Below are 19,789 nucleotides of genomic sequence, written 5' to 3' on the forward strand. Positions count from 1 at the left end.
GTCATGGTTCCAGAATAAGGGGTCAGCCATTTAGGACTGAGATAAGAACAAATTTCTTCACTAAGAAGGTTGTGAATCTTTGGAATTCTTTACCCCAGAGGGCTATGGATGCTCAGACGATGAACATAAGAACAAAAGAAATAGGAGCAGGAGTAGGCCATTCGGTCCCTCAAGCCATTCAATAAGATCACGACTGATCTGCCCCAGACCTCGATTCCTCTTTTGTGCCACCTCCTCATAGCCCTCAACTCCCTGATATTTCAAAAATCTATCTACCTCCTCTTTAATACTTCCAGTGATCTAGCCTCCATAACTGTCTGGGGTAGAGAATTCCAGATGTTCACTACCCTCTGAGAGAAGAAATTTCTTCGCATCTCAGTTTTACATGAGTGTCCCCTTATTCTGTAACTATGTCCCCTAGTTCGAGATTCCCCCACTAGTGGAAACATCTTCTCAACATCTACCCTGTCAAGCCCCCTCAGAATCTTTTACGTTTCAATAAGATCACCCCTCATTCTTCTAAATAAAGGCCTAACCTGTTTAGCCGTTCTTGATAGCCAACCTCTTCATTCCAGGAATCAGCCTAGTGAAGCTCTTTTGAACTGCCTCCAATGCCACTATATCCTTTCATAAATACGGGGACCAAAACTGTACACAGTACTCCAGGTGCGGCCTCACCAACACCCTGTACAGTTGGAATAAGACTTCCCTATTTTTAAACTCCAACCCCCGAGCAATAAAGGCCAAAATTCCATTTGCCTTCTTAATTACTTGCTGCACTTGCATGCTAACTTTTTGTGTTTCATGCACAAGAACACCCAGATCCCTCTGTGCTGCATTTTCTTGGAGTCTCTCTCCATTTAAATAATAGTCTGCCTTTTGATTCTTCCTACCAAAGTGCATGACCTCACACTTTCCTACATTAGGGCGGCACAGTGGCGCAGTGGTTAGCACCGCAGCCTCACAGCTGAAGGGACCCGGGTTCGATTCCGGGTACTGCCTGTGTGGAGTTTGCAAGTTCTCCCTGTGTCTGCGTGGGTTTTCTCCGGGTGCTCCGGTTTCCTCCCACAAGCCAAAAGACTTGCAGGTTGATAGGTAAATTGGCCATTATAAATTGTCACTAGTATAGGTAGGTGGTAGGGAAATATAGGGACAGGTGGGGATGTTTGGTAGGAATATGGGATTAGTGTAGGATTAGTATAAATGGGTGGTTGATGTTCGGTACAGACTCGGTGGGCCGAAGGGCCTGTTTCAGTGCTGTATCTCTAATCTAATCTAATCTAATCATTAAACTCCATCTGCCAAGTTTTTGCCCATTCACTCAACCTATCTATATCCCCTTGCAGATTCCTTATGTCCTCATCACAACATGCCCTCCTATCTATTTTTGTATCGTCAGCAAATTTGGATATATTACACTCTGCCCCCTCCTCCAAGTCATTAATATAGATAGTAACTAATTGAGGCCCTAGGACTGATCCTTGTGGCACTCCACTAGTTACGTCTTTCCAACCTGAAAAAGACCTATTAATCCCGACTCTCTGTCTTCTGTGAGTTAACCAATCCTCAGTCCATGTAGACAGATATGTAGACAGATTTTGGAAAGATGTAAAGGTAACAGGGTTGTAGTGGTCGGTGATTTTAACTTCCCCTATATTGACTGGGACTCACTTAGTGCTAGGGGCTTGGATGGGGCAGAATTTGTAAGGAGCATCCAAGAGGGCTTCTTGAAACAATATGTAGATAGTCCAACCAGGGATGGGGCCGTACTGGAGCTGGTATTGGGGAATGAGCCCGCCCAGGTGGTCGAAGTTTCAGTAGTGGAGCATTTTGGGAACTGTGACCATAATTTCATAAGTTTTAAGGTACTTGTGGATAAGGATAAGAGTAGTCCTCGGGTGAAGGTGCTAAATTGGGGGAAGGCTAATTATAACAATATTAGGCAGGAACTGAAGAATTTAGATTGGGGGCGATTGTTTGAGGGTAAATCAACATCTGACATGTGGGAGTCTTTCAAACGTCAGTTGATTAGAATCCAGGACCAGCACGTTCCTGTGAGGAAGAAGGATAAGTTTGGCAAGTTTCGGGAACCTTGGATAACGAGGGATATTGTGAGCCTAGTCAAAAAGAAAAAGGAAGCATTCGTAAGGGTTGGAAGGCTAGGAAGAGACGAATCCCTTGAGGAATATAAAGACAGTAGGAAGGAACTTAAGCAAGGAGTCAGGAGGGCTAAAAGGGGTCATGAAAAGTCATTGGCAAACAGGATTAGGGAAAATCCCAAGGCTTTTTATATGTATATAAAGAGCAAGAGGGTAACTAGGGAAAGGGTTGGCCCACTCAAGGACAGAGAAGGGAATCTATGTGTGGAGCCAGAGGAAATGGGCGAGGTACTAAATGAGTACTTTGCATCAGTATTCACCAAAGAGAAGGACTTGGTGGATGATGAGCCTAGGGAAGGGAGTGTAGATAGTCTCAGTCATCTCATTATCAAAAAGGAGGTGTTGGGTGTCTTGCAAAGCATTAAAGTAGATAAGTCCCCAGGGCCTGATGAAATCTACCCCAGAATACTGAGGGAGGCAAGGGAAGAAATTGCTGGGGCCTTGACAGAAATCTTTGCATCCTCATTGCCTACAGGTGAGGTCCCAGAGGACTGGAGAATAGCCAATGTTGTTCGTTTGTTTAAGATGGGTAGCAAGGATAACCCAGGAAATTATAGGCCGGTGAGCCTTACGTCAGTGGTGGGGAAATTATTAGAGAGGATTCTGCGGGACAGGATTTACTCCCATTTGGAAACAAACAAACTTATTAGCGAGAGGCAGCATGGTTTTGTGAAGGGGAGGTCGTGTCTCATTAATTTGATTGAGTTTTTGAGGAAGTGACAAAGATGATTGATGAAGGAAGGGCAGTGGATGTTATCTATATGGACTTCAGTAAAGCCTTTGACAAGGTCCCTCATGGCAGACTGGTACAAAAGGTGAAGTCACACGGGATCAGAGGTGAGCTGGCAAGATGGATACAGAACTGGCTCAGTCACAGAAGACAGAGGGTAGCAGTGGAAGGGTGCTTTTCTGAATGGAGGGATGTAACTAGTGGTGTTCCGCAGGGATCAGTGCTGGGACCTTTGCTCTTTGTAGTATATATAAATGATTTGGAGGAAAATGTAGCTGGTCTGATTAGTAAGTTTGCGGACGACACAAAGGTTGGTGGAGTTGCGGATAGTGATAAGGATTGTCAGAGGATACAGCAGGATATAGATTGGTTGGAGACTTGGGCAGAGAAATGGCAGATGAGTTTAATCCGGACAAAGGTGAGGTAATGCATTTTGGAAGGTCTAATGCAGGTGGGAAGTATACAGTAAATGGCAGAACCCTTACAAGTACTGACAGGCAGAGAGATCTGGGCGTACAGGTCCACAGGTCACTGAAAGTGGCAATGCAGGTGGATAAGGTAGTCAAGAAGGCATACGGCATGCTTGCCTTCATCGGTCGGGGCATAGAGTATAAAAAATGGCAAGTCATGCTGCAGCTGTACAGAACTTTAGTTAGGCCACACTTAGAATATTGCGTGCAATTCTGGTCGCCACACCACCAGAAGGACGTGGAGGCTTTGGAGAGGGTATAGAAGAGGTTTACCAGGATGTTGCCTGGTCTGGAGGGCATTAGCTATGAGGAGAGGTTGGATAAACTCGGATTGTTTTCACTGGAATGACAGAGGTGGAGGGGCGACATGATAGAGGTTTATAAAGTTATGAGTGGCATGGACAGAGTGGATAGTCAGAAGCTTTTTCCCAGGGTGGAAGAGTCAGTTACTAGGGGGCATAGGTTTAAGGTGCGAGGGGCAAAGTTTAGAGGGGATGTGCGAGGCAAGTTCTTTACACAGAGGGTGGTGAGTGCCTGGAATGTGCTGCTGGGGCAGGTGGTGGAAGCAGGTACGATAGCGACGTTTAAGAGGCATCTTGACAAATACATGAATAGGATGGGAATAGAGGGATACGGTCCCCGGAAGTGCAGAAGGTTTTAGTTTAGGCAGGCATCAAGATCAGCGCAGGCTTGGAGGGCCGAATGGCCTGTTCCTGTGCTGTACTGTTCTTTGTTCTCTTTGTTCATGCTAATACATTACCCCCAATACCGTGAGCTCCTATCTTGTGCAATAATCTTTTATGTGGCACCTTATCGAATGCCTTCTGGAAATCCAAATACACTGCATCTCCTGGTTCCCCTCTATCAACTTTGTTTTGTCAAACATGATTTCCCTTTCACAAAACCATGTTGACTCTGTTTGATTGCGTTAAGCTTTTCCAAATATCCTGCTATTTCTTCCTTAATAATGGACTCTAGCATTTTCCCAACGACTGATGTTAGGCTGACTGGTCTATAGTTTCCTGCTTTTTGTCTCCCTCCCTTCTTGAACAGGGGCGTCACATTAGCGGTTTTCCAATCGGCTGGGGCCGTCCCGGAATCCAGTGAGTTCTGGAATATTTTGAACAATGCCTCCACTATCTCTGCAGCCACTTCCTTTAAAACCCTTGGATGCAGGCCATCGGGTCCTGGCGACTTGTCTGCCTTTAGTCCCATTAGTTTGTCAAATACTTTGTCCCTCGTAATAGAGACTGTTCCAAGATCTTTCCTCCCATTAGCTCCTTGTTTATCTGATATCTGTGGGATGTTTATAGTGTCCTCCACTGTGAAGACCAATGCAAAATATTGGTTTAAATTATCTGCCATTTCCCTGTTCCCCGTTATCAATTCTCCACTCGCATCCTCCAAGGGTCCCACACTCACTTTAGCTGCTCTCTTTCTTTTTATATACCCGTAGAAGCTCTTGCTGTTTCTTTTTATATTTCTTGCGAATTTACTTTCATAATCAATTTTATCCCTCCTTATTAGCTTTTTAGTCATCCGCTGCTGGCTTCTAAAAAATTCCTAATCCTCTGGCAACCACTAGTTTTTGCCACTTTGTATGCCTTAGTTTTTGATTGGATACTCTCCTTGACCGCCTTCGTTAACCACAGGTGGTTCATCCTTCTCATTGAGTCCTTCTTTTTGACCAGCATAAATTTTTGCTGAGCGTTATGAAATATCTGCTTAAATGTCTGCCACTGCTCATCCACTGACCTTCCCCTTAGTCTATTTTCCCAGCCTGCTTTAGACAACTCTTTCTTCATATGTCTGTAATTGCCCTTGTTTAAGTTGAGGACACTGGTTTGAGAACCGGGTTGCTTGCCTTTAAATTGAATTTGAAATTCTACCATGTTGTGATCGCTACCTCCTAGAGGATCCTTAACTATGATATCTCTTATTAATCCTACCTCATTACACATTACTAGATCTAAAATAACCTGTTCCCGGGTAGGTTCTGCAACATATTGCTCTAAATAACAATCCCTGATGCACTCTACAAATTCGTCTTCCATGTTACCTCTGCCAATCTGATTTGTCCAGTCAATATGCAGATTAAAATCACCCATGACAATTGAAGAGCCCTTCTTACATGCCTCCATTATTTCCTGATTTACACTTTGTCCGACAGTAAGGCAAATCTTTGGGGACCAATAGACGACTCCCACCTGTGACTTCTTCCCCTTGCTATTCCTTATTTCCATCCTAACTGATTCCACATCACAATCTACTGCACCTATATCACTGCTCACCACCACACTGATACCTTCCTTTATTAACAAAGCTATCCCACCTCCTTTTCCTTTTTGCCTATTTTTCCAGAACGTCGAATATCCTTGAATGTGGAGGTCCCAGTCTAGGTCACCCTGCAAGCACATCTCTGTAACAGCTATCAAGTCATATTCATTTATTTCTATTTGTGCCGTCAGCTCATCTATCTTGTTAAAAATTCTGCGTGCATTCAGATAAAGAGCCTTAAGCTTTGACTTTTTAGCATTATTCCTCATTCTGGTTCTAATTTCTGCTGCACTCTTCTACTTATACTTTCTGCCCCTTCCTGTCGCACTTTGATTACCACTCACTTCTTCACTACCCTGCGCCGTTTTCTCATTTCTTGTTGATTTTTAAAAGTTCCCTTCAATTGAACCCTCCCCCCCCACTAATTAGTTTAAAGTCCTATCTACAACCCTAGTTATACGATTCGCCAGGACAGTGGTCACAGCATGGTTCAAATGAAGCCCGTCCCAACAGAACAGCTCTCTCCTTCCGCATTACTGGTGCCAGTGCTCCATGAATCGGAACCCATTTCTCCCACACCAATCTTTGAGTCACGCATTTACCTCTCTAATCTTATTTACCCTACGCCAATTTGCACGTGGCTCAGGTAGTAATCCGGAGATTATTACCTTTGAGGTTCTGCTTTTTAATTTAGCCCCGATCTGCTCATAGTCCCTCAGCAGAATCTCTTTCCTAGTCCTACCGAGGTCGTTGGTACCTACGTGGACCACGGCGACTGGATCCTTCCCCTCCCACTCCATGTTCCTTTCCAGCCCAGAAGAGATGTCCTTAATCTTGGCACCAGGTAGGCAACACAGCCTTCCGGACTCCCTGTCTTTGCTGCAGAGAACAGTATCTATTCCCCTAACTATGCTATCCCCTATTACTACATTTCTCTTTTCTTCCCCCACTTGAATGGCACTCTGAACCACGGTATTATGGTCAGATCGCTCATCCTCCCTTCAGTCTGTGCCCTTGTCCATACCAGGAGCAAGAACCTTGTACCTATTGGATAAGGGCACTGACTGAGGCTCCTCCAAAGCTAAATTCTGGATCCCCATACCTGCCTCACTCGCAGTCACACCCCCCTGTCCATGACCATGGTGCAAATTTGATGTAATTAATCTAAGGGGTGTGACTGTCTCCTGAAACACAGTGTCCAGGTAACTCTCCTCCTCCCTGATGTGTTGCAGTGTCTGCAGCTCAGACTCCAGCTCATCAACTCTGAGTTGAAGGCCCTCGAACAGCTAACACTTTCAGCAGATGTGACCACCGTGGATCGCATTGGCATCCACCAGCTCCCACATACTACAGCTGCAACACATCTATTTAATTAATTAATTTGGATGTTAAATATTTGGATGTTTGATGCTATGTTTGATTTAAATTAAAAGTACCTGTTTGAACAATCAATTGTACTTAATACTTCTAGTCCCGCTCTGTGTTTATATTCTTATTATAACACTTACTGTTACACTAGCACGATTGAAAAAAATTATAATTACCCAGCTCCTAATTTGAAACAATATGCTCCCTGCTGATCCCTCTCTCTCTCGAAATATGATAAATTATAAAATCTGCCTTAGTTTTTATACTAATGAATCAATCAAGTCTTATTTTATATTTGATTAATTTACATTCAATTAAAAGCTTACTGGTATACTCACTCGGCCTGCTTTCGCTTTCCCCGCACTCTCTGTTGATTGAGACGTCACTTTTCGATTTTTGATTTGCCTCCGAAACTCCCACTCCTCTCCCGCTGCTTCTCTCTGAATCTCCGAGGTTCTGGCGTGCTTTTTGAATGCTCTCCTCTTCTGCTGCTTCTTTCCAAATCTCCGAGGTTCTGGTGCGCTTTTTGAATGCTCTCCTCTTCCGCTGCTTCTTTCCGAATCTCCGAGGTTCTGGCGCACTTTTTGAATGCTCTCCTCACCCGCTGCTTCTCCCCGAATCTCTGAGGTTCTGACATGCATTTTGAATTATCTCCTCTCCTGCTGCTTCTCTCTGAAACTCCAAGGTCCTGGCGCACTTTTTGAATGCTTTCCTCTCTCGCTGCTTCTCTCTGAATCTCTGAGATTCTGGCACGTTATGAATGCTCTCCTCTCCGAATCTCCAAGGTTCTTGCGCGATTTTTGAATGCTCTCCTCTCCCACTGAGTATATTTAAAACAGAGGTCGATAGATTTTTGGACATTAAGGGAATTAATGGACATGGGGTTGGTGGGAAAACAGAATTGACGTAGATCAGTCAGGATCTTACTGAATCACAGAGCAAGATTGAGGGGCTGTATGGCCTATTTCTGGTCCTAGTTCTTATGGGTTTCTTGTCCCACCTCTGCACTTCTGAATTGGCCCAAAAATATATCCTTGGACTCCTCTTCTACTTTATCTACTTGCTGCCCCTTGACAACATAATCCAAAGACAGATGTTCAGTTCATCAGTACAACCTCGCTGTCACCTTTCTCCCGTTCCGCTGACTCTCTGTTGTCATACTGCTTTGTCCAATGTGCAGCTTTGGATAATCTGCAATTTCATTCAGCTAAACATTGGGAAGAGCAAAGCCATTGGCTTCAGACTCCAACATAAACTTTATAACCTTGCAATCAGTCCTATCCCCCTCCACAGTCATTGCCTCAGGTTGAATCAGATTGTTCACAACCATGGCATCCTAATTCACCCTAAGCTGAGATTCATACTCCATATCCTCTCCATCACAAAGGTTCTACTTCTACTTCTGTAACATTGCCCACGTCAACATCGATTAGAGCCTATTTCCTGCTGAAACCCTTGTGTTAAAGTCCATAGTTTTATTTAACTTCAATTATCTCATGGTCACTTCCCACCCTCCATAAACATCAAATCATTCAAACTCTGCTGCACATATTGTACTCCATACCAAGTCCTTCTCACCCAACACACCTGTGCTTGCCGATTTACATTGTGTTATGGAAGTGTTTGCATTTTAAAATTTTTTTGAGAACTTGTGTGCCAAAATTGTGAAGATGGATTCATCTGGAAGACTGAGGAGATTCCATCGATGTTGGACTTTTTCTTTGAAAGGGTCATCGGAAGGATGTTGGAACTTGAACTTTCTGTTTAAAAACATTTACTGGATGTCACATGTCTTCAGCTAAGTAAACAACAGGTGTCTTCTGACTATGGGAGTTGTTTACAAGAGAAGTGACAAGTCAAGATTTATAGTGCTCAAGAGAGAACAAAGAACAAGGAACAGTACAACACAGCAACAGGCCATTCGGCCCTCCAAGCCTGCGCCAATCTTGATGCCTGCTGAAACTAACACTTTCTGCACTTCCGGGGCCCATATCCCTCTATTCCCATCCTATTCATATATTTGTCAAGATGTCTCTTAAACGTCGCTATCGAATCTGCTTCCACCACCTCCCCTGGCAGCAAGTTCCAGGCACTCACCACCCTCTGTGTAAAAATACTTGCCTCGCACATCCCCTCTAAACTTTGCCCCTTGCACCTTAAACCTATGTCCCCTAGTAACTGACTCTTCCACCCTGGGAAAAAGCTTCTGACTATCCACTCTGTCCATGCCGCTCATAACTTTGTAAACCTCTATCATGTCGCCCCTCCACCTCTGTCGTTCCAGTGAAAACAATCCGAGTTTTTCCAACCTCTCCTCATAGCTAATGCCCTCCAGACCAGGCAACATCCTGGTAAACCTCCTCTGTACCCTCTCCAAAGCCTCCACATCCTTCTGGTAGTGTGGCGACCAGAATTGCACTCAATATTCTAAGTGTGGCCTAACTAAGGTTCTGTACAGCTGCAACATGACTTGCCAATTTTTATACTCTATGCCCTGACCGATGAAGGCAAGCATGCCGTATGCCTTCTTGGCTACCTTATCCACCTGCGTTGCCACTTTCAGTGACCTGTGGACCTGTACGCCCAGATCTCTCTGCCTGTCAATACTCCTAAGGGTTCTGCTATTGACTGTATACCTCCCACCTGCATTAGACCTTCCAAAATGCATTACCTCACATTTGTCTGGATTAAACTCCATCTGCCATTTCTCCGCCCAAGTCTCCAACCGATCTATATCCTGCTGTATCCTCTGACAATCCTCATCATTATCCACAACTCCACCAACCTTTGTGTCGTCCGCAAACTTACTAATCAGACCAGCTACATTTTCCTCCAAATCATTTATATATACTACAAAGAGCAAAGGTCCCAGCACTGATCCCTGCGGAACACCACTAGTCACATCCCTTGCTTTGTTAGTTGGAGGTCAGCCTGCTGAGAGATAAGACATCACCTGTCCTTTCTCCACCTCTCTGCAAAGCCCTGAGAGTTTTTTGTGGTGGCTGAAACCCCTGATGCCATATTTCTCCTGGAAAGCCTACCAGACTAATCCTCAATGTCACCGGAAGAGAACTGCTCCAGAAAGATCCCAGTGACAGCCATCTACGTATATTTGGGACACCAGAATAAAAGGACAACTGACATCATTCCAAATCTTCTCCTTTTCCTTCAAGAATTAACAAGTATTAGGCCAAAGTATTACTTTTTGTCCTTTTTTTTGTAAAAAGATCTCTGCAAAGAAATTCCTTTATTTTTCCGTTAACTGGTGTGTGTGTGTGTCTGCGTGTGTGAGGGGCTAAGGTAGAAGGGAACTTTCATATTTCAATCTGTGTGTTAATGGTGCATCTTTACTGAATACGTCTTGTTTTATAATAAATTGATAATTTTGTTGTTTATCAAAGAAACCTGGTTGTTGTATTTTGTTCTGAAATAGAAAATAGGGTGCATGAATGGCCGTATTGGTAACTGGGTAAACATTTAAATATATGTTATAACCTGTGGAGAAGGAGAACTAGAAAAAGACAGTGCACTCCTCTCGCCTCAGTTGTAACGACTGGGACCTGTTTCCTTAATGCTTTGAATTTAAAATGATCGTCCTCGTGTTTAAATCCCTTCATGGCCTTGATCCTCTCTATCTTTGTAACCTCCTTCAGCCCTACAACGCTCCAAGAATTTTCTGTTCCTCTGACTTTGGCCTCACCTGTATCTCCCATTCCCTTCGCTCAATCACTGAAAATTTCCTGCAGTTATTTTGACTCTGTGCTCTGGAATTCCCTTTCTAAGTCTCTCTGCCTCTTCACCTTCCGATCCTCCTTAAAACCCAGCTCTCTGATCTAGCTTTTAGTCACTATGTCAAATAACTCGTGTGGCTCAGCATCCTCTTGGCTGATTACACTTCTGTGAACCACCTTGGGTCATTATTGTATGTTAAAGGCACAATATAAATGCAAGTTGTTGTTACTCCCACATGGCATGACTTAATTAAATACTGTGTATAGATATGTTACAACAATGGTTATCTCTTCAATTGTGTTGCAAAATTTGTACTATTTTTTGCTGCTTTTTGATGCGTTTTCACATTGCACATTTAATTATTTCGTAAATAAAAGCCTTCAATATTAAAACAAATGTATCAAACATTTATTAATTATTCTGTTTTATTTACCTGATCAAACTGTGGGTCTTCTCCCCTTTGCAAGGATTTTGTCAATGGCTTTTCCTGTAACAGAAAATGTTACAGAGGTCATCACAAATGCACTAAGTAAATCATTATCAGGAGAACACTGATAGGTAACACAGTTCCTGTGTACCTCTATACATTTGAAACAAAATGCAACATTCAAAACTGTTCTGGAATGTAATTAAAATTTGCCAGCAAGCTGTTTAAATGAGTGATGAATATCCTGACATTAAAAAGATCACACTAATGTTGGTGTCCAGCAAAATTAGTTGCTACTGTTATACTATAATTGCTGGTGTTGTGCCACCACTTGGTCAGGCTGCAAGTGTGGTGCTCTCTGCCCACCCAGCAGTGGTCATACACCTACACAGGTGACCAGGCATTGGCTCGGTAGACGATTGGTACGTGCAGAGGCTACGATTCTCAAAGGAAGCTGGGCAGCAGACCTGATGGCATCATAAAGATGTGTCAATGTATAATTAACCATAGTATTGGATTTCTCCCCAGAAGCACACCATGGACTGGATTTTACTATATTAAAGCACTTGATTTCACACAGTTTTGGGGTAATACAACATTGAAGCTTTGAACATTGACTTACTGTCAAATCCCTGTCCTTAAAACTGCCCTACAAAATTTCCTGCCTCTCCACCAGCTCGGATGTTGGCCAGCTGCCCTTAGACCTTCTTGCTACATTTAAATGATGGGTCTGGGGTGGATCTGCAGTAACTAAACAATTTCCTTGCCTTCCTGCTGTACTGCCACTAAACAACAGCAAGACCAGTACTGGGCTGGTGGTACAGAGTTTTACAGCAGAGAAATCATTTGACATTCAGCGATTGTACTGTTTCTTTGCAAGAACAATCCAAAATTAATGCTACTATGTTGCTCAATCTTCATAAACCCGTGTCTTCCTTTGCTTCAAATGTTTGTCCAATTTTCCCTTAAATGATGGAATAGTCCCGATCTTAAGTATTTCTTGTGGCAAATTGTTCCAGATTTATCCTACCGTGTCTCCTTACTCTTTCAGAGAGGAATTTAAATTGATGACCCATAGTGTATACAAACCTACAAGAGGCACTGCAGCAACTTGCCAAAGCTCCTTTGACAGCACCTTCCAAACCCGCAATCTCTATCACCTAGAAGAACAAGGGCAACAGACGCATGGGAACACCCCCCCCCCCCCCCCACCCACCCCCCCACCCCCCCCACCACCGACATAAAATAAATAAAAGGGGCCTGGGGTATAAAGGCCACCTTAAATTTTTAAAAAATGGGAACACCACCACCTGCAAACTCCCCCCCAAGTCACACAACATCCTTACTTGGGAATATATTGCCACTCCTTCACTGTCCCTGGGTCAAAATCCTAACAGCACTGTGGGTGTACCTACACCACATGGATGACAGCAGTTCAAGAAAGTGGCTCACCACAACCTTTTCAAGGTTAATTAGGGATGAGAAATAAATGCTGGCCTTGCCAGCAATGTTCACATCCCACAAAGGAATAAAAAAAAGCTACTGACTCCCCAAGCAGAGGAAATAGTCTTTCTCAGTTTCCTTGGAACAAGTTCGAGCAGCTGCATGGTCTACTCCTGTTCCTATGTTCCATAGGCAGTACAGGTCCTGCCCCTAACTTTGATCTGTGCTGCCTATGGTATGTGGGTGGGTTGAAGAAATAGTGGAAACAGCACATATTGACATGAAAATTGCATTGGGGAAACTGACAATGTCAGCTGATTATTATTTAATTTCATTAGGCCCCTACTCTGCTTCTCCGATGATGTGCATCTCCAGGGGCTTCAGAAGAGCTGGTGGTGGGATGGTGTTGCTCACATGGGGGACTTTGATATGCTTGTGACTGGCAAGTCCTGAATGCTTGAGCATCTGAGGGTCCAGCCACAGATTTTATAAATATGGCAGATGCTGGAGCAGTCTGACCAGAGCTGACTTTCTAGCACCATGGTTGGTAATGGTTATGGGGATGGCGAGAGAATAGAAGTGCTGACATCCTGAGGGAGGGCAACACATGAATCACAGAATTAGAGAATGGTCACAACACTGAAGGAGGCCACTCGGTCCATTCTGTTCATGCCGGTTTTCTGCAAAAGCAACCCAGTTAGTCCCCTGCCCTTTCCCCTTAGCCCTGCAAATGTTCTTTCTTCAGGTGTTTATCCAATTCCCTTCGGAAAGCTACGATTGAATCTGCCTCCACCACACTCTCAAGCAGGGCATTCCAGATCCTAACCATTTGCTGTATAAAAAAGTTTTCATGTCGCCATTGGCTCTTTTGCCAATCACCTTAAATCAGTGTCCTCTGGTTCTCAACCCTTTCACCAATGAGAACAGTTTCTCCCTATGTACTCTGTCTAGACGCCTCAGAATTGGATGCAGTATTCCAGTTGAGGCTGCACCAGTGTTTTATGCAGTTTATCATAAGAGTATGCCTGTTTAACAGCTTTCGCAACCTCCCCTGCCACCTTCAACGATTTGTGTAGATATAACCCCAGATCCCGCTGCTCCTGCACCCCTTTAGAATTGTACCCTTTAATTTGTATTGACTCTCCTCGTTCTTCCTACCAAAATAAATCACTTCACACTTTTCTGCATTAAATTTCACCCGCCATGCGTCCGCCATTACACCAGCCTGTCTGTATCCTCTTGAAGTCTATCATTATCCTCCTCACAGTTCACAATTCTTACAAATTTTGTGTCATCTGCAAATTTTGAAATTACACCCTGTATACTCAAGTCTAGGTCACTAATACATATCAAGAAAAGCAGTGGACCTAGTTCTCTGGGGAACCCCACTGTATACCTTCCTTCAATCCAAAAACTCCTGTTCACCACTACTCTCTATTTCCTGTCACGCAGCCAAGTTGCATCCATGCTGCCACTGTCCTTTTTATTCAATGGCTTTCAACTTTGCTGGCAAGTTTATTATGTGGCACTTTTCAAATATCTTTTGGAAGTCCACATACACCATATCAATCGCATCACCCTCATCAACCCTCTCTGTTACCTTACCAAAAATCCCAATCAAGTTAGTTCAGCACGATTTGCCTTTAACAAATACGTGCTGGCTTTCCTTAATTAATCCACACGGCCAAAAAACTGTTAATTTTGTCTCGGATTATTGTTTCTAAATGCTTTCCCACCACCAAGGTTAAACTGACTGGCATATAGTTGCTGGACACATTGAACCTTTTCTTACATTGAATCTAAATCCCGTGGGTGACACTCTTGGAATTGACCACCTCTTGTCACCTCCTTCCAGGCTGGTAAACTTCACACTTCGGCACCCTCCTTCCAATTTTGGAATAAAGAACTTCTCTGCTCTCCCTCATCTCTTCCAGCAGGACCTCAAAGAGGCTTCAGAGATTCTGAGGGCTTGGTCCTTGGCATTTGTGTTATTCCCTTTCTCTGTTCAGCAAAACATAGGCGAGACAGAAGTGCTTTAAGAGATGCATTGACGCTTAAAATAGGCCTCCAGCTGAACCACTGGAGGGTATGCTCCCAAAGTGGACACATTTACTGTTCTGTCAGACTGGTGGGTGGGAAATCCTCTTTTGAGATTATACGGACATGCAAACATACGGATTAGGTGTAGGAGTAGGCCGCTCGTCCCCTCACACCTGTTCCACCATTCAACAAGATCATGGTTGATCTATAATAAGGTTTGGTAGTTAAAATATAGCCCCAGGCTTGTTTTGGGAACATAGGAGCAGGAATAGGCCATTCAGCCTGCTCCGCCATTCAATATAATCATGGCTGATCATCCACTTCAGTGCCTTTTTCCCCACACTATCTCCATATTCCTTTATGGCACCCATATGTAGAAATCTGTCAATCTCTGCTTTAAACATACTCAATGACTGAGCTTCCACAGCCCTCTGGGATAGAGAATTCCAAAGATTCACAACCCTCTGAGTAAAGAAATGTTTCGTCATCTCGGTCCTAAGTGGCTTCCCCCTTATTTTGAAATTGTGTCCCCTGGTTCTAGACTCCCCAACCAGGGGAAACATCTTACCTGCATCCACCCTGTCTATCCATGTATGTATTTTGTAGGTTTCAATGAGATCACCTCTCATTCTTCAAAACTCTAGAGAATACAGGCCCAGTTTCCCCAATCTCTCATCAGAAGACAGTCCTGCCATCCCGGTAACAAGTCTGGTGAACCTTCATTGCACTCCCTCTATGGCAGTAATATCCTCCCTAAAGTAAGGGGACCAAAACTGCGCACAGTACTCCAGGTGCGGTCTAACCAAGCTTCTATACAATTGAAACAAGACTTCACTACTCCTGTTCTCAAATCCTCTTGTGATAAAGGATAACATACCATTAGCCTTCCTAATTGCTTGCTGCACCTGCATGTTAGCTTTCAGTGACTTATTGACGAGGATACTCAGGTCCCTTTGTACATCTACAATTTCTAATCTCTTACCATTTAAGAAATACTCTGCACATTTATTCCTCCTACCCAAGTGGATAACCTCAAATTTTTCCACATTATATTCCATCTGCCATGTTCTTGCCCATTCACTTAGCCTGTCCAAATCCCTTGTAAGCCGCTTTGCATCTTCCTCAGAACACACATTCCCATCTAGTTTTGTGTCATCTGTGAACTTGGAAATATTACATTTGGTCCCCACATCCAAACCATTGATATATATTGTGAACAGCTGGGGCCCAAGCACTGATCCCTGCGGCACCCCGCTAGTCATAGCCTGCCAACGCGAGAATGACCCGTTTATTCCTATTTTCTGCTTTCTACCTGTTAACTAATCCTTAATCCACGCCAGTATATTACCTCCTATCCCATGTGCTTTAATTTTGCTAACCAACCTCCTGTGGGGGACTTTATCAAAAGCCTTCTGAAAATCCAAGTACACTACGTCCACTGACCCACTGACTCCTCTTTATCAATTCTGTCAGTAACATCCTCGGAAAACTCCAACAGGTTTATCAAACGTGATTGCCCATTCACAAATCCATGTTGACTATGCCCAATCAGATCATTATTATCTGTCCATTTATCACATCCTTTAGAATAGATGCTAGCATTTTCCCAATGACTGATGTAAGGCTAACAGGTCTGTAGTTTCCTATTTTCTCTCTCCCTCCCTTCTTAAATAGTGGGGTGACATTTGCTACCTTCCAATCTGCAGGAACCATTCCAGAATCTATAAAATTTTGGAAGATGATCACCAATGCATCCACTATCTCCATAGCTACCTCTTTCAACACTCTGGGATGCAGAATATCAGGTCCCGGGACTTATCAGCCTTCAGTCCCATTAATTTCTCCAATACAACCTTCTTACTAATACTAATTTCCTTCAATTCCTCATTCTCCCGAGTCCCTTGGATCTCTAATTCTGGGAAATTTCTTGTATCTTCCTCAGTGAAGTCAGACACAAAGTAATCATTTAGCTTCTCTGCCATTTCTCTATTCCCCATTATAAATTCCCGACCCTGTCTGTAATGGACCCACATTTCTCTTAGCCAAACGATTCCTTTTTACATATCTATAGAAACTTTTACAGTCCATTTTTATGTTTTTTGCTAGTTTACATTCATATTCTATTCTCCCTTTATCAGTTTCTTGGTCCTTTTTTGCTGTATTCTAAAATCCTCCCAATCCTCTGGTTTACTACTATTTCTGGCAACTTTATAGGCCTTTTCTTTTAATCTCATACAATCCGTAACTTCCTTTGTTAGCCACAGTTGACTGACTTTTCTTTTGGGGCTTTTGTGCCTTGAAGGAATGTATAGTTGCTGTAAACTATGTAATAATTATTTAAAGACTATCCATTGCCGATGTACTATCATACCTTTTAATCTATTTTCCCAATCCACTTCAGCCAATTTGCCCCTCATACCTTCAGCATTTCATTTGTTCAAATTTAACACCCTGGCTTCAGATTGAACTACCTCACTTTCAAAAAATAATGTAAAATTCTATCATATTATGGTCATTCATCCCAAAGGATTCTTTCACAAGATTATTAATTAGCCCTTTCTCATTACATAATACTAGATCTAAAATAGCCTGTTCTCTAATCAGTTCCTCGACATACTGCTCTGGAAAACCATTCCTAACACACTCCAGAAACACATCCTCCACTGCATTAGCGCTCATTAGGTTTACTGAGTCTACATACATATTGAAGTCACCCGTGATTACTGTATTACCCATGCTACATGCTTCTCTAATCTCCTGAGTAATACCATGCCCCACATTACTGTTTGGTGGCCTATAAGCAACTCCTCCCACCGATTGCTGCTCCTTGCTGTTTCTTAGCTCCACCCAAACAGATTCCACATGTTATTCTTCTGATCTGAGATCCTACCTTACTAATGTACTGATCTCATCCCTTATTATCAATGCAGCACCACCTCCTTTTCCTTTTTGCCTGCTCTTCCTAAAAGTCGAATATCCTTGAATATTCAGTTCCCAGTCTTGGTCACCCTGTAGCCACGTTTCCATAATGGCAATTAGATCATATCCATTTACCTCTATTTGTGCCTTTAAATCATATATCTTGTTGCGAATGCTGTGTACATTCAGGTAGAGTGCCCTTAACCTTGTCTTCTTGACATTATTCTGTATTCTAAGCCTAATTGATGCTCGCCTTTGTTTCGCCTGCCTTCTAATGTCCTTGCTACTTTTCTACCTCCTGTTACCAGCTTTCCTTCCAATTTGAGGTATCTCCCAGGTTCCCATCCCCCTGACAAGCTAGTTTAAACCCTCCCCAACAGCACTAGCAAATCTCCCTGCGAGGATATTAGTTCTGGTCCTGTTAAGGTGTAGCCCATCCATCTTGTACAGGTCCCACCTGCCCCAGAACTGGTCCCAATGCCTCAGAACCCTGATGCCCTCCCTCCTACACCAATTCTCCAGCCAGTGCTCAATCGATCAATCCTCCTATTCCTGTGCTCACTAGCACGTGGCACTGGGAGCAATCCTGAGATTACTGTTCTTGAGGTCCTGCTTTTTAATTTCCTTCCTAACTCCCTAAAGTCTGCTTTCGGGACATCATCCCGCTTCCTACCTATGTCATGTGGACCACGACCTCTGGCTGTTCACCCTCCCCCAGAACCCCAGAAGGATGTCCTTCAGCCGCACCATGACATCCTTGACCCTGGCACCAGGGAGGCAACGCACCAACCTGGAATCACTTTTACTGCCACAGAAATGCCTGTCTGATCCCCTGACTATCGAATCCCCTATCACTACTGCTCTTCCACTCTTCTTCTTCCCCTCGAGTGCAGCTGAGCCACCCGTGGTACTACGGACTTTGCTCTGGCTGCACTCCCCTGAGGAACAATCGCCCTCACCAGTATCCAAAATGGAAAATTGATTAGCAAGATAGACTCAGGGGACTCCTGCACGGCCTGCCTGGTTCTCTTAGACTGCATGGCGGTTACCCATTCCCTCTCTGCCTGCGTGCTGCTAAACTGCAGTGTGACCACCTCCATAAACATGCTATCCATGTAGTCCTCCACCTCGCGGATTCACAACTGTGACTCCAGCCGCCGCTCGTGTTCCGAAACCCGGAACTCAAGCATCTGCAGCTGGTGACACTTCCTGCAGATGTGTTCGTCTGCGACATGTGGTGCGTCCATGACTTCCCACATATCACAGGTTGTGCATTCCAGTTGGCTGAGTGGCCCTGACCTACCCTAACTTTAAAAACTATTTATTACTATTAGAATAAGTAGAATAACTTACCAGTTACTCACCAATCAGCTTCTTCCCCTGCACCGAAGAAAGAGCCAGCTGCTGGAGGCTGAAAAAAGGAGTACCTCCCGCACTGAATGCTCTCAAGTCATCAAACTCCCACATTACACTCTGTGCACTCGAGGTAGCACTCAGTTCAGACGAAGCAGCAGCGAGGAAGCCCTGCTTTATACTTTCTGAAAAACAACTGACTCAAACTTCTGAAAACCAGTTTAAGCCACCTCCGAAGTAACTAGCTGCAGCTGCTCCCTGAGAGCTAGTATATCCTTGTTTTAAGGCTGGAATAAAACTTAAACTTCTCTTACTTAAGCTGTAATTTTAGTTAACTGCTAAATTGAAGAAAAACTGGACTTTAGAGAGAAATTAACCCTTAAAACTCCTTCTCACCAGACTTACCAGACTCAGCAGCTCTCAGTGCAAACTGTGGGTGAATTTCTAATTTGCCTCATCATCTATCCACCCAGTGTTAAAATTAGAGCCTTCGGTGGAATTTTACTGGTCCCGTGGCAATGGACTCGGAGGTGGGGCGGGGAGGCCTGCAAAATGGCAGGGGAACACGCAGTGGAACCCCAACGTCTTCCTGCTGCCAGGCTAACTTCCCAGGGGTGACTGGGCAGTGAGATCCGGAATTCACAAGGTATGGCAGGTTGGCAATTGAGGCTGATAAGCAGCCAATTGAGAGTGAATTTGAAGTGGATTTTAAATTTTCCATGGGGCGCATGGGTTCCACGCAGCATCAGCAACCCGCCTGCTCAAAGGAGATGAGATCGCAGCGAGAGGTGAGTGTTGGCTGGAAGGGACAGCAATTGAGTACAGCTGCATTGTCAAACAGAGGCTGATGTTCAGCTAAGTGGAGGTTTGA

At 43.9% G+C, this 19,789-nt stretch overlaps 1 protein-coding gene across 5 annotated transcripts in view; it reads right to left on the minus strand.

Moving 5' to 3' along the window:
* Positions 1–19,789, minus strand: part of LOC137371258 (protein furry homolog) — a 532,970-nt gene that overhangs the window by 418,926 nt on the left and 94,255 nt on the right. For all 5 annotated transcript variants that reach the window (XM_068033517.1, XM_068033516.1, XM_068033514.1 and 2 more), the window contains exon 3: positions 11,170–11,223. In XM_068033517.1, the coding sequence (XP_067889618.1) occupies positions 11,170–11,223 (54 nt within the window). The remainder of the gene's footprint in view (positions 1–11,169; positions 11,224–19,789) is intronic.

This window comes from Heterodontus francisci, chromosome 6, assembly GCF_036365525.1.
Source record: "Heterodontus francisci isolate sHetFra1 chromosome 6, sHetFra1.hap1, whole genome shotgun sequence".
Lineage (NCBI taxonomy): Eukaryota > Metazoa > Chordata > Chondrichthyes > Heterodontiformes > Heterodontidae > Heterodontus > Heterodontus francisci.